The sequence below is a fragment of the Coccinella septempunctata genome, chromosome 2 (genome assembly GCF_907165205.1).
Source record: "Coccinella septempunctata chromosome 2, icCocSept1.1, whole genome shotgun sequence".
Taxonomy (NCBI): Eukaryota; Metazoa; Arthropoda; class Insecta; order Coleoptera; family Coccinellidae; genus Coccinella; species Coccinella septempunctata.
The window spans coordinates 25,242,614-25,255,697 of record NC_058190.1 but is presented as its reverse complement, the minus strand read 5'-3'; the positions used below and the strand labels follow the sequence as shown (position 1 = coordinate 25,255,697).

At 39.0% G+C, this 13,084-nt stretch overlaps 1 protein-coding gene across 1 annotated transcript in view; it reads right to left on the bottom strand.

Annotated features, from left to right (window-relative positions):
* Positions 1-4,992: 4,992 nt before the first annotated feature.
* Positions 4,993-13,084, bottom strand: part of LOC123307115 (DNA mismatch repair protein Mlh3-like) — a 33,744-nt gene continuing 25,652 nt past the window's right edge. The window contains exons 7-9 of the mRNA XM_044889333.1: positions 5,457-5,583; positions 5,206-5,354; positions 4,993-5,147 (exon numbers count right to left, since the gene is read on the bottom strand). Of these exons, the coding sequence (XP_044745268.1) occupies positions 5,109-5,147; positions 5,206-5,354; positions 5,457-5,583 (315 nt within the window). The 3' untranslated portion in view covers positions 4,993-5,108. The remainder of the gene's footprint in view (positions 5,148-5,205; positions 5,355-5,456; positions 5,584-13,084) is intronic.

The window sequence follows — 13,084 nt, the reverse complement described above, 5'->3', positions numbered from 1 at the left end:
AATTCAGAGAACTCATATTTAATATAGATTTGAAGAAAGGTATTTGAAAAATCATCGGAAAAACCACGATGACACATAACCTAAAATAAAACGAAGGCTGTTCATTTCAAATTGACGCTTGAATCCCCACCCCTTATCGATACCCGCTGCAATCGCAGCGACACCTATCCTACGTTTCCCGTTTTCGGGGACACATTTTTAGTACGTCGATCGTTCTCCTTCTGTCTACTCTCCATAGTATTGACAATTGATGTCAAACAAAAGATACAATTCAGAAGATTTTCGAAAATTGATTTTCGTCTGATGAAGGAATTTGATATAGACTCCGCGCGAAACGTTACAACATAAAATTATATATTCGACGTTCTTTATTTTCAGTTCATTGTCAGGCAACAATTTTTTCTAGTTGATTTGCTCCTGACAAATTAGTGCAAGTATTTACGCAGGAGCAAATCGTTTATTTCATTTTTAATTGAATTTGTTTCAGAGATTGGAAGTGAAAACCCTAAAAAGTTTATTAAGAAATGCAGAATCCTCCCAGAATGAATTTCAATCGATATCTGAAACACAATATACAGCAACTGTACAGATACTGCATTACATGTGCTAACTGATTGCAGCACAGAAATTGTTGAATTGAAACTGCACAGTTCCTGTATTGATAATACCGCATTTTAAAAATGTAGTTTTTGATATACAGAGACTGCACAGTTTCTGTATTGATATTTCTGAAGTATTAAATAATAATAATAATAAATCGACTTTATTGGCACTACTTAACAAGAAAAAAAAAGACTACTCTAAAGCTACATTCACAATCAATTCACGGGCCGAAGTGTACTTCGGCACGGAAGCTTAGCAGATGGCGTTCTCCGTTACCATTCACAATGAAATTCAAGACAAAATTTCTTGCAAGTTGCAAACTATCACTTCGGCAAGGAATTTTGTGCCGGCTATAGATGATGCTGATGCTTATGTTTTGATCAGTTACATTTTTGATTCATTTGAGTATTTGGTACCAAGATTATTGCGAATGGTAAATTTCGTGCCGAAGTGCACTTCGGCCCGCGAATTGATTGTGAATGCAGCTTTACACTTAACCCCGCCGACTCCCCTATGGTAAATTACAATATAAAAATGAAATATAGAGTGCACACATAGCAAATAGACAACCAATAGCCTCAAAGAAAGAGAATAACAATCTCCATGCAAAAAAATAGCATTCTACATTAATTAAACATAAAGGAAAATATGAGCACTACCACTGACTAAAATATAAAAAAAAAATCTGAAAAAATACATATCTATTCTCTGGTAAGTAGAAAAGATTTAAGCTGAGACTTAAATGCAAAAAACGATGTGAAATTTCTAACATCGGTGTCAAATGTATTCATTACTTTTGCAAAGGAAAAACACCTACGAAACCCAGCTGTTTCGATGAGCGGGAACTGTCAACATGTACGGGTATCTAATGTTGACGGAGTGAACACCAGATCTAGGAACCAAATGATCCATGCATGATCCTATTTTCTATGGGACTCTTCATAAGTTTGAATACAAAACATCCCATGTGCAGCTTCACCCTGCTTTCCAGTCTCAGCCAAAACCCAAATCCCTGATCCTTCGAGACACATGATCAAACTTACGAAGACCAAAAACAAATCTGCAACACCAATTCTGCACAAGCTGAATTCTTCTTTTATGAAAAACATCCAAACAGGGGCCATAAAGTATGTCGCAATAGTTGAAAGTTGACAAAACTAATACCTCTGATAAATTTTTTCTCATCTGAAAAGTCAAATATTTACGTGCAGAATAGAGAATTCTAAGCTTATAGAACGCCGACCTAGCTAAAGTGGAAACATGCTTCCGAAATCTCAAGTCTTAATCAAATAAAACTCCCAGATTCCTGGCGCCATTACTTATATCTAACTTATCCCCGTTGAGACTGAGATCCAAACTGGCTCTGATTTTATTCCTATCCTTCCTTTTACAATAAACAATACATTTGGTCTTCGCCGAGTTCATGGAAAGATTATGAGATTTACACATTTGTAGAATCGTTTCAAGGTCCTGGTTGACTCTAGCCGAAGCCAAATTCAACTCACTCCCCCTAAACCGGAACATCAACTGAACATCGTCAGCAAATGCCTCAGCAATGCAGTGGTCTAAGCAAGAGAAAGGATCAGCCACATAAATAATGAACAACAATGGCCCCAATATGGAACTCTGCGGATCGCCTGCTCGGATTGATTTCGGTGACGCGTACCTGCCGTCCACCAGCACCTTTAAACTTCGGAATGTTAGGAACGATCTTATCATAGAAACAGCTGAGGCAGAGAAACCAAAATATTTTAGCTTGGCATACAGAAGGGAATGATTAATCGTGACGAATGCCTTCGAAAAATCAAGCAAAATGTGAAGTACAGAATAACCCCGATAAAGATCATGGAATATTTTATTTGTAACCGATGCCAGAGTAGTAGCAGTACTGTGATTCCTGCGAAAGCCAGACTGGTACGATGGTAGCAAATTGAAGTCATTGACGTACTCCGAAATCTGATCAGACAAAACATTCTCCAACACCTTAGACAAAAGTGGCAGAATACTGATTATCCTCAAATCCGAAAAAGAAGTAGGCTCCACTGTTTTAGGAAGCGGTATACCAATAGCGCACTTCCACTGCACAGGAAACACACCGGCCACTATGCAGCTATTGACCAAATGCTGAACATACGATTCTATTGCTGGAATCGCATGAACGAGCATATCCAGCGTTACATCATCGTCGCCCACGGCTTTAGTTCGAATTCCAGTCATGATAGTCCTTATCTGTTCCAAGGAAGCAATTTTGAAATGGAATGATGGCTCAGTTCTATAACTATTGTTGTTATAATACGAAATCTAATCAGTACAGACATCATCACCTGCAACACCATTGAATGCTGAGAAAAAATCACTAATAGATTCAGCGTCCTTTAAGCAATCTGGAATAGCCCTTGCCTTAACCTTGGCAACATTCAGAGACTTCGAAGCCTTCCATGCAGGCAGCTTCATTACCATCAGAACTAGCAGCCAAGAGATATGACTTCTTGCTACGTCTAATCTCAGCCAGAGTACCATTTCTCATTCTCTTATACTCATTCCAATCCTCCGCTGAATCAGACCGCCTGAATGCAGCAAAAGCTCGGTCCCGCCTCCTCATCAACCCCCTGAGATTCTCCTTCGTCTGACAGGAGCATGGCGGTCATAAACGCTCAATAAGATGTCATTGAAGATTTGCACTTTTTTATTGATATTAGGTTCGCGGGTGAATGAGTGCCACCCTTCCGATCTCAAGTTTGAAAGGAAAGCTTCACAATAAAAATCATCAAAGACCCTATAAGTTATAAACTTTTGCACCCTCTTCGAACTAGGTACGTAGCACTCACAGAACGCTAAGCGATGATCGCTAATATGACACATGTTCTTAACTACTGATGTACAGTGCAGTTTCTGTATTGATAATTCTGCATTTTTAAAATGCAATTTTCGATATACGGTAACTGCACAGTTTCTGTATTGATAATTCTGCATTTTAAAAACGCAGTATCTGATATACAATTACTGCATAGTTTCTGTATTGATAACACTGCATTTAAAAATGCAGTATTTGATATACAGTTACTGTACAGTTTCTGTATTGATAATTCTGCATTTTAAAATGCATCATTCGATAAACAGTTACTGTAGAGTTTCTGTTTTGATAATTCTGCATTTTAAAATGCACCATTTGATATACATCAGTTACTACACAGTTTTTGTATGGATAATTCTCCATTTTAAAAATGCATATTTGTATATACAGTAACTGTACAGTTTCTGTATCGATAATTCTGCATTTTAAAAATGCACTGCACAGTTTCTGTATTTATCTTTCTTTATTTTAAAAGTGCAGTTTCTGATATACAGTTACTGTACAGTTTTTGTATTGATAATATTGCATTTCAAAAATGCAGTATTTGATATACAGTTACTGTACAGTTTCTGTATTGATAATTCTGCCTTTTGAAAATGCAGTATTAAAATATACAGTTTTCGTACAAGGTCTTGGCTTGGCTTGTTTTTCAAAAACGGCCTATCCCCATTGCTGAACTTTTCACCGTCTCAATTAACAAATTCACCACGTTCGGAGTACCACATGCAACACATTTTTTAACCAGTTTGGCCAGTTTGCTCGCTTAGAAAAATAACTCTAGAGAAAACGATCCTTAACCCTTAAGCCCGTTTGTAACAGCCGAGAATTCTCTAAAAAATTTTGGCAAGAAAACGGCAGAGATTATTTTGTATGTAAGTGAATTCTACCGAAAGTACGCATGTGTAACTGCAGGAGAATTCACGAGTAAATTCTCTGGACTCTTTCATTTCATAAAATTGTGTAAGTAACTAAAAAATAATCAGAACAATTCTGCAATCCTAAGTTTCCATTTTCATTACCACATGAATATCGAACGAGCCAATATCCTAAACGACCCCACAAAGTCGAATCAGGAGATAGAAATTTTGACAAATAAGCTGTCATATTAGCAAAGATAACACTAGCAACTTCAAACCAAAGAGTTGATACTCTTTGTTCAAACTCTAGGGCTATAATCTGGAGCGAGAGACCTTTAAAATGAGATATCACTCCACCCCCCTTCCAATTACAAAAACTAGGGGTGGCACTCACGCCCGCTCAGGGGGTTAAGCTAGAGGCAACGTAATATGCCTTCTTAATTTCTTTTTAAATCCCAGTGCGAGAAAATGAATTTATTCCATACTTTATGTAGGTACACACTGTAGATGTTTCCATATATGGCAATTACCACCCTCCTCCTGGATCACTGCAGCCTCTACTTCTGGGAATCACTTTTAACGTAACTATCAGATAAAAATTATCTTCTATGATATGTTGCTCCTAATTTGAGCGACGGAATGAAATGAAATAGAAAAAATAGTTAATGCAGTACCCGCTATTATTCAAGAATTTATTTTTTTCAAGAAATAAGTTCACTGATTACTTAATCCTAGGAATTCAAATATAGTGCATTGATAAACTCAATTATGTAGTCACTTCACTAAGATTCCATTTAAATAGGCCTCAGATTTTGTAAACTTGGTCCTTCCACCTAAAACATAAATTTAAAATGTTAACAACTCTATTTACCTTCAGTATTCAACTCTCACATTTGCTTCGTATTTGTCATCCAAAGTGAGTAGTGGAATCATAGTGGGCCGTCCGTGAGCACATTGAAAAGGCAGAGCACATCTAGATACCTGTTCAATCAATCTTTCCATTTCTCCTTTATTCAGAAACTCCCCAAACTTCACAGATCCTAGAAAATAAGGGCAGCTCGATTGGTATAGTCATCATTTACAGCGGAACAATTGAATGAACACTATGAGTAAATTGATGATCAATTTATGTTTCATCTTACCCCTACAAGCCTCCATATTAATTATTTGACTAATCATTTTTGGTAAACCAGTGAGAACCCCTCTGGTATCTTTCACAAGATCAAGAACTTCTCTTATAAGGATTTGAATTAACTTCGAGAGAGGAGACTGCAAAATAAAAAAAGCAATAGGAAAAACACCCACATATATTAGGATCATGAGCTTGTCCAATAACCAATTGGCTTAGAGCAGGGCTTAATTACAAAAAGGGAAAAACTTAAGTAGTGTTTTATTTCCTAATAAATATGAAAAAAATAACATGCAAATTTGAGCAACCAGAAAATGTTTACGAGGGTAATTACACCAATAACCCCCTTGCCTGAAGCCGTCACGGTATATGATCACTGCAACCCGAAAGAATGAATTAATGAAATAATTATTATCGCATGCTGAAAAAAGGAGTTAATTTCAGGAAAACCCAAAACTCGATTAATAGAAATTAAATATTTTTAAGAGGCATAAACACTTTTTCTTGTGTTATTTCTGTGAAATAATATAACTCGAAAGAATCCATATGAATTCGGGGTACCCAAAGGAAAAACTTCCCCATTATATCGAAATAAGTCATCAAATTTTCACGAAATGAACAAATAGACGCTTCATAGAAATTTTATGTTTTGCATTAAAACTACGATTTTTTATTGAATTGATGTGACCGATACTCGATGAAAATCCATAATCGAACTAAAAAGATAATCATATAATTTTCCTGCTAACATGAGTTGTTCAACAACGAAACGTGTTTCGCTATAAGCTATAACAATCAGTTTACCTTTATATATTATATCTACCTGAAGAATCATATATTATGATATCTAAACACGTATCGTGCTTAAACAACTAATGTTAGCAGGAAAATCATATAATTCTGTTTTTAGTTCTATAATTTTTGATTTTCCCTTTGAATTTTTATACGCCTCCAATCTCAATATATCAGCTATGACGCCAATTATTGTATTCCCGACCAAGGGCGGATTTAGGGGGGGGGGCACGGGGGCACGTGGCACCCCCAGACGGACGGATCTTTCTATACATACTTGAACTCTTAAAAATAAAAGTGAAGTTCATTTCTCACAGTTACTGTCGATTTTTTTGCTCGTCTGCCCGTTGTGCCCCCCCCAGAAAAAAATCCTGGATCCGCCCTTGTTCCCGACTGAAATATCGATTAGTGGTTGAAAATTACCAATCTATTCAATACAAGTTGTTTTACGTGTTGCATATTATATTTGCCAATTGGCGTTTGTTAATCAAACGTATTCTTCCGTCGTGCGCGGACATCATCATCATCACACATCATGATCACTCAGCTATCTGCGTCCACTGCTGGACATAATCCTCCCAGAATGTCGAATTCATGTACCAAATTCTTCACAAACATAATAGTTCATCCTTCTTCATAGTATTCTTGAAATTCTTTCGCATCCAATACATTGTACATTTTGCACATGAATTCGACACAGACGGTAAGTGTCTCATATAGTAACGAGGATATATTTAAAAATTCTTAGCGTACTATAGAACCAAACAGGATTTAAATGTCAAAATATTTTATTAGTCAACATATTCTCCTCCTAATTGCATACATTTATTACAGCGAACCTGCAACGTCTCTAGACCTTTCAAAAATAATTGTAACGTTTTCTTCGCTTGATTAAAACGTTCAACTTATTGAAATTATTTATTTACACTTAATACACTTATAACTCACAAACTAACTATTACACTACTATTTATTTCCACTCTTGTTTATTTCCACTAGTCGCTTGCACTGTAACTGTACTTGTACTTCTTACCTGCTCCTCCGCTGGGCTTATATAGGCGCCGGAAACATTCAGGTACCTTCGCGAACCTTTCGCGATTCTTCCAGAAGGAAGCGACCGCCCTGGTTCTCGAAAGGTCCGACCGCAAGGGCCGGACTGGTTACACTGTCCCCTCCTTAAGCCTGTTCTGTCCCAGAACAGATTTAGTGAATTTCTCCGAGGACCGTGGCGAAACTTGCACTCATCACCATTCCTACAGTAGCCATTCTGATGGAAGTAGCACTCCACAGTTTTTCCAGGCTCCCTGGCCTGCTTTGGGTTGAAACTGCACACCAGGATCCGTATACCAGTCCCCTGAAATACCACCTCCAGCATGCTTCGCACAACTCGCCAATTTAGCTGGTCCAATCCACAACCGAGCTTGGGAACAGCTAATTTCCTAACCCCGAAGCGTTGAAGGTCTTCTTTCAAGCTATGCAGTGCCGTCCATAGATTCTGATAGGTTGGCTTCTGATAGGAATGTTGCTTTGTGACTAAGTAATAAATGAACCGACCTTCAGCCTTCAATTTCAAAACTTTCCCGATTCTTGGCTGCTGTCGCAATAGTTGTTCCTGACGTCCAAATTTATTTCTGAATACTCTGGCTATTCCTTTGCTCATACGAAGGTTCTCCGCTACGCAATGAGCGAGAGAGTATTCCTCAGACACGGTAAAGAGATCTTGATGTACTTCCTGTGTAACGCCGAACCGTGCAACGCGTGTCTCACCATAACAATCCATAAACTTCTGGTAATCGCTGCTTCCTTGCATCGGAGCTTCCACAAGACGTACCTCTTCTTTGTCCTGCGCGTACGGGGCTAATCGGTTGAAATGGACAACCTTTGGTTTTCCTCTGGGGAGCTTCCTTATCCGGTAAACTACATCATTTATCCTCTTGATTATTTCATACGGTCCCTCCCACTGTCTCTGCAGCTTTGGTGAAAAACCTTTTCTCCTTTGTGGATTATGTAGCCACACCAGATCTCCAGTGGTGAATCCACCTTCAATAGCCTTGATGTCGCAGCTCATTTTCATTCGGTCACTTGCTTGATGCATTTGATTGCGTACCTTGTCATGAATGTAATCCAGCTTGTTCCTTAATTTACTAACGTAGTTCTCCCCAGCTACGTCTTCTCCAGGCTTACATCCAAACTCTAAGTCGCAAGGCAGCCTTATTTCTCGGCCGAACATTATACTGGATGGAGTTTCCTTGGTAGATTCTTGAACCGAAGATCTATATGCCATGGTGAATAGATGTAAATATTCATCCCAATCCCGCTGGTGATCAGAAACTACTTTGGCTAGATGTTTTCCCATGGTCCGATTCATTCGTTCCACCATGCCGTCTGATTGTGGATGAAGAGGTGTAGTCCTTGTTTTGTGAATCCCTAATTTGCTGCATACTTCTTGGAATAACTTCGATTCAAAATTTCGGCCTTGATCACAATGCAGCTCCAGAGGTATTCCAAATCTGCAGTAGAATTCTCTGACCAATTTATCAGCTACCGTACTTGCCTCTTGATTAGGAATACCGTAGGCTTCCACCCATTTCGTGAAATAGTCCATCGCTACCAAAATGTACTTGTTTCCATGGTCTGTTTCGGGAAAGGGGCCAGCGATGTCGATAGCTACTCGTTCCATGGGGGATCCGACGTTATATTGCCTCATTGGTGCTTTTCCTCTACCATAAGGTCCGTTAGCAGCAGCACAAACCTTGCATCTTCTACACCAATCTTTAACGTCCCTCTTACAATTTAGCCAATAAAATCGCTGCCTGACTTTTTCCAACGTCTTGGTTATCCCGAAATGTCCACCTGAAGTTCCATTATGTAGTCTGGTCAGAATGTCTGTCACACGGCTCTTCGGCACAATCAACTGAAGTCTCTGCTCAGTTCCATCTTCATTTTCCCAGCAACGTTTCAGAAGACCTCCATCAATCTTCAACGTTTCCCATTGTGCCCAATACGACTTTACATTCTGGCTCAGTCTGGATACTTCTTCCCAAGTAGGTCGTCTACCGCTCTTCTTCCAACTCAGGATTACTTTCAAGTCGTTATCTTCCTCTTGTGCTCTTTGAATTTCTTCAGGTAGCCAGTCGTCTTCGATTACGGTGGTCCGCCTTAAATCGATCTTTTCTTCCAGGCGCGAACAATGGCTGGAATTCTGGGGACACTCAATGGTTTTGGTCGAGCCATTGTCTACCACAGCGACTCCTTTTATTTTCCCAGCTGTAGCCCTTTCAAATTCTGGACGATTTTGCTTGAAATGCCTCCTTTTGTTGCAGTTCCAGCACACAGCATCTTTTTTCCAGCAAGCAATATTCTGCGGACTTTTTCTCTGACAATGTCCTCAATAGATCGGTCTGTTTCTTGGACTTGTCTTACACGAAGGTGTCTCCTATGCGACGCTTGCTTCGCTGCTTCGATTTCCAAAGCCTGGGCTAAGGCATCATCTACGGTTCTAGGGCGTGCTAGTCTCAGGGCTTGTTGTATTTCACCATCCTTTATCCCATCCACGAATGTCTGGATTGATAGCTGTTCCAGGAAGCTATCTGGAGCAGATGGATAAGCCAGCCTGACTAATCTCGCCACATCAGCTTCAAACTCCTGGAGATTTTCCCCTGTTTTCTGCACTCGGTTCTTTATTTGTGCATGGTATACTTGTTGTAGATGAGCATCACCATATCTCATCTGAAGTTTCGATGTAAGAACTTCGCAACAGGCTTGTTGACTCTCCGGGATCGTCTGCAAAATGTTGAGTGCCTCTCCTCGTAGAGCTATAATTAATGCCGTGGCTTTTTCGTTTTCGTTCCAATTGTTCGCCAGCGCAGCAGCTTCAAACTGTTTCTGATATGTCGACCAGGGTATTTTTCCATCAAAAGTTGGAGGCTTGATCTTCATTCTACTACCTTCGCCGTCATTTTCCGCTTTCGCTGTGCTGTAGGGTGTTGAAGCCAGAATATCTGTTCTGTTTGACATTCTTTTCAAGGAATCTATGAACTTGGAATGATGTTCAATTATTCCTGCCATTTCTTCAAACTTTCCGTTAACCTTGTCAAACTTTTCGTCAACTTCTTCAAATTTTCCACTCACTATATCGAATCTCTCGTCCACTTTATCGAATTTTTCATTTATGGTTTCCAGTTTCTCATCCAATTTGTCTGTAAGTTGACTCACCACATCATTACAATTCTCCCTAATCTGGTCCATTTTCTCATTTAATTTCTCATCAATTTTCTCATTTAATCTTCTGGAATTTTCTTCCATTTGTTCATTCAACTTACATGAGTTCTCGTCCATTTTCTCATTCAATTTTCGAGAATTTTCTTCCATTTGTTCATTCAACTTACATGAGTTCTCTTCCATTTTCTCATTCAACTTACAAGAGTTCTCGTCCATTTTCTCATTCAGTTTTCGAGAATTTTCTTCCATTCTTTCGTTCATCTTACTCAAAAAGTCCATTACCGCTTGAGTCTCCATTGCGTTCTGTAATCTTGTGGTCACTGGCATGAACAAATAACCGAAAATATTTATTTAATTCGAGCGATGTTTCACCTCACACGTGACACCAATGTAACGTTTTCTTCGCTTGATTAAAACGTTCAACTTATTGAAATTATTTATTTACACTTAATACACTTATAACTCACAAACTAACTATTACACTACTATTTATTTCCACTCTTGTTTATTTCCACTAGTCGCTTGCACTGTAACTGTACTTGTACTTCTTACCTGCTCCTCCGCTAGGCTTATATAGGCGCCGGAAACATTCAGGTACCTTCGCGAACCTTTCGCGATTCTTCCAGAAGGAAGCGACCGCCCTGGTTCTCGAAAGGTCCGACCGCAAGGGCCGGACTGGTTACATAATGTTTCTTCTTGCTCTGCAAACGAGACCTCCACAGCTTTTATTACTTCCTCGTTGGAAGAAAATTTACGACCTTTTGAACTTTTTTTCAGTTGAGGAAAGAGATGATAGTCGGATGGAGCCAAATCTGGTGAATAAGGGGGGTGTTCTAGTATAGAATTATTTGCATGGCAACATGAGATTTGTGTGCAGGGACGTTGTCCTGCAAAAACAAAACGCCTTTGGACAGCTTTCCGCTTCTTTTCTCTTTAATTTTTTCCCTTAGAGTGGTCAGTAATGTCGAATAGTAATCACCGGTTATTGTTCTACCCTTAACCAAAAAATCAATCATGATTAGTCCATGGAAATCCCAAAAAACTGAAGCAAGAACTTTTCGAGCAGATTTTTTGACACGAAACTTCTTAGCTCTTGGAGGACCAGAGTGTTGCCATTCCATCGATTGTTGCTTTGTTTCTGGATCGTAGAAATATACCCAAGTCTCATCTCATCCATAGTAACAATTCGGTTTAAGAAGTCTACATCGTTTTCAAACCGAGCACAGATCGAACGCGATGCTTCTACCCTTGCACGCTTTTGTCAACATTGACTACACGTTCGGCCAGTAAACACCGGTACAGAGCGAGTAGAACTAGAGTTTTATCACAGATCAGCTAGGGCTAATGGAGTTTGTACAAATTGGCAATTTTTGAAAAAACGAATGACAAATGTCAACCACAAAAATCATGGGAAAAATATGAATTTGAATGCAATTTGTTCGAAAATGTATATGAATAGATAATTCTTAGTGTGGATTAAACGGAAATTCTACAGTTTTATGAATAGTTTGTGTATAAGTTGTTTTTTTATGGTTTGTCTCGTTTCATAACCCTACTTCTACACAAACTCCTTTCGCGCCCCACCTTGGGAGCTGGGGCTCATAGAGTTGATTCCGAAAACTCCACTCCGTCTAGAACGAACGACAACTATTGACACTTTTTGTTCTGAAACTTCGAGCCCGAACGACACGGAACAAAAAGTGCTTATAGAGTCTACTGGCCGAACGCTCCTATTCAAACATTTGGGATCCATTTTGCAGCAATTTTTCTCATGTCCAAATTGACGTGAACTAATGACGAACGCGTTCGTATGAAATATTCAGTGCTTCAGATATCCGACGCGCGACGGTCTGATGAAATCATGTCATGAACTGCATCGATATTTTCGGGGACTGACACAGAAACTGGCCTTCCCGATCGGTCATCATCTTCAATGGAAAATTTACCTCTTTTGAAGCTTGCAGTCCAATTTTTCACGGTCGCATACGAAGGACATTGATCACCAAGGGTATTGAGCATATCTTCGTAAATCTGTTTACCTCTTAACCCTTTTGAATATAGGTACTTGATGATGGCTCGATACTAAAAATTTTCGATTTTCACAATTTCGGTGGACATCTTCTTTCTTTTGAACTTCACACTGACACTTCTAATGAGTTTTTCGATGCTATGGTTATGCAATATTTTTTTTATGCATGGAACTGGTCTAGGCTAACTAGATATCGATACATCCTCGTATATTTCAAAAAGGACTGCGTTGGGCTGCGACGTTATAAGATCTATTGTGCATCTTACAGAGAAAAAACGTGGAAACCTATCCAAAGGTGTTTTGTTTTTGCAGGACAACGCCCCTGCACACAAATCTCATGTTGCCATGCAAAAAATTCGTGATTTAGTGTTTGAATTACTAGAATACCCCCTTTATTCACCAGATTTGGCTCCATCTGACTATCATCTTTTTCCTCAACTGAAAAAAAGTTCAAAAGGTCGTAAATTTTTTTCCAACGAGGAGGTTATAAAAGCTGTGGAGGTCTGGTTTGCAGAGCAAGAAGAAACATTTTTTTTTGAAAGGTCTAGAGATGTTGCAGGTCCGCTGTAATAAATGTATCCAATAAAGAGGAAAATATG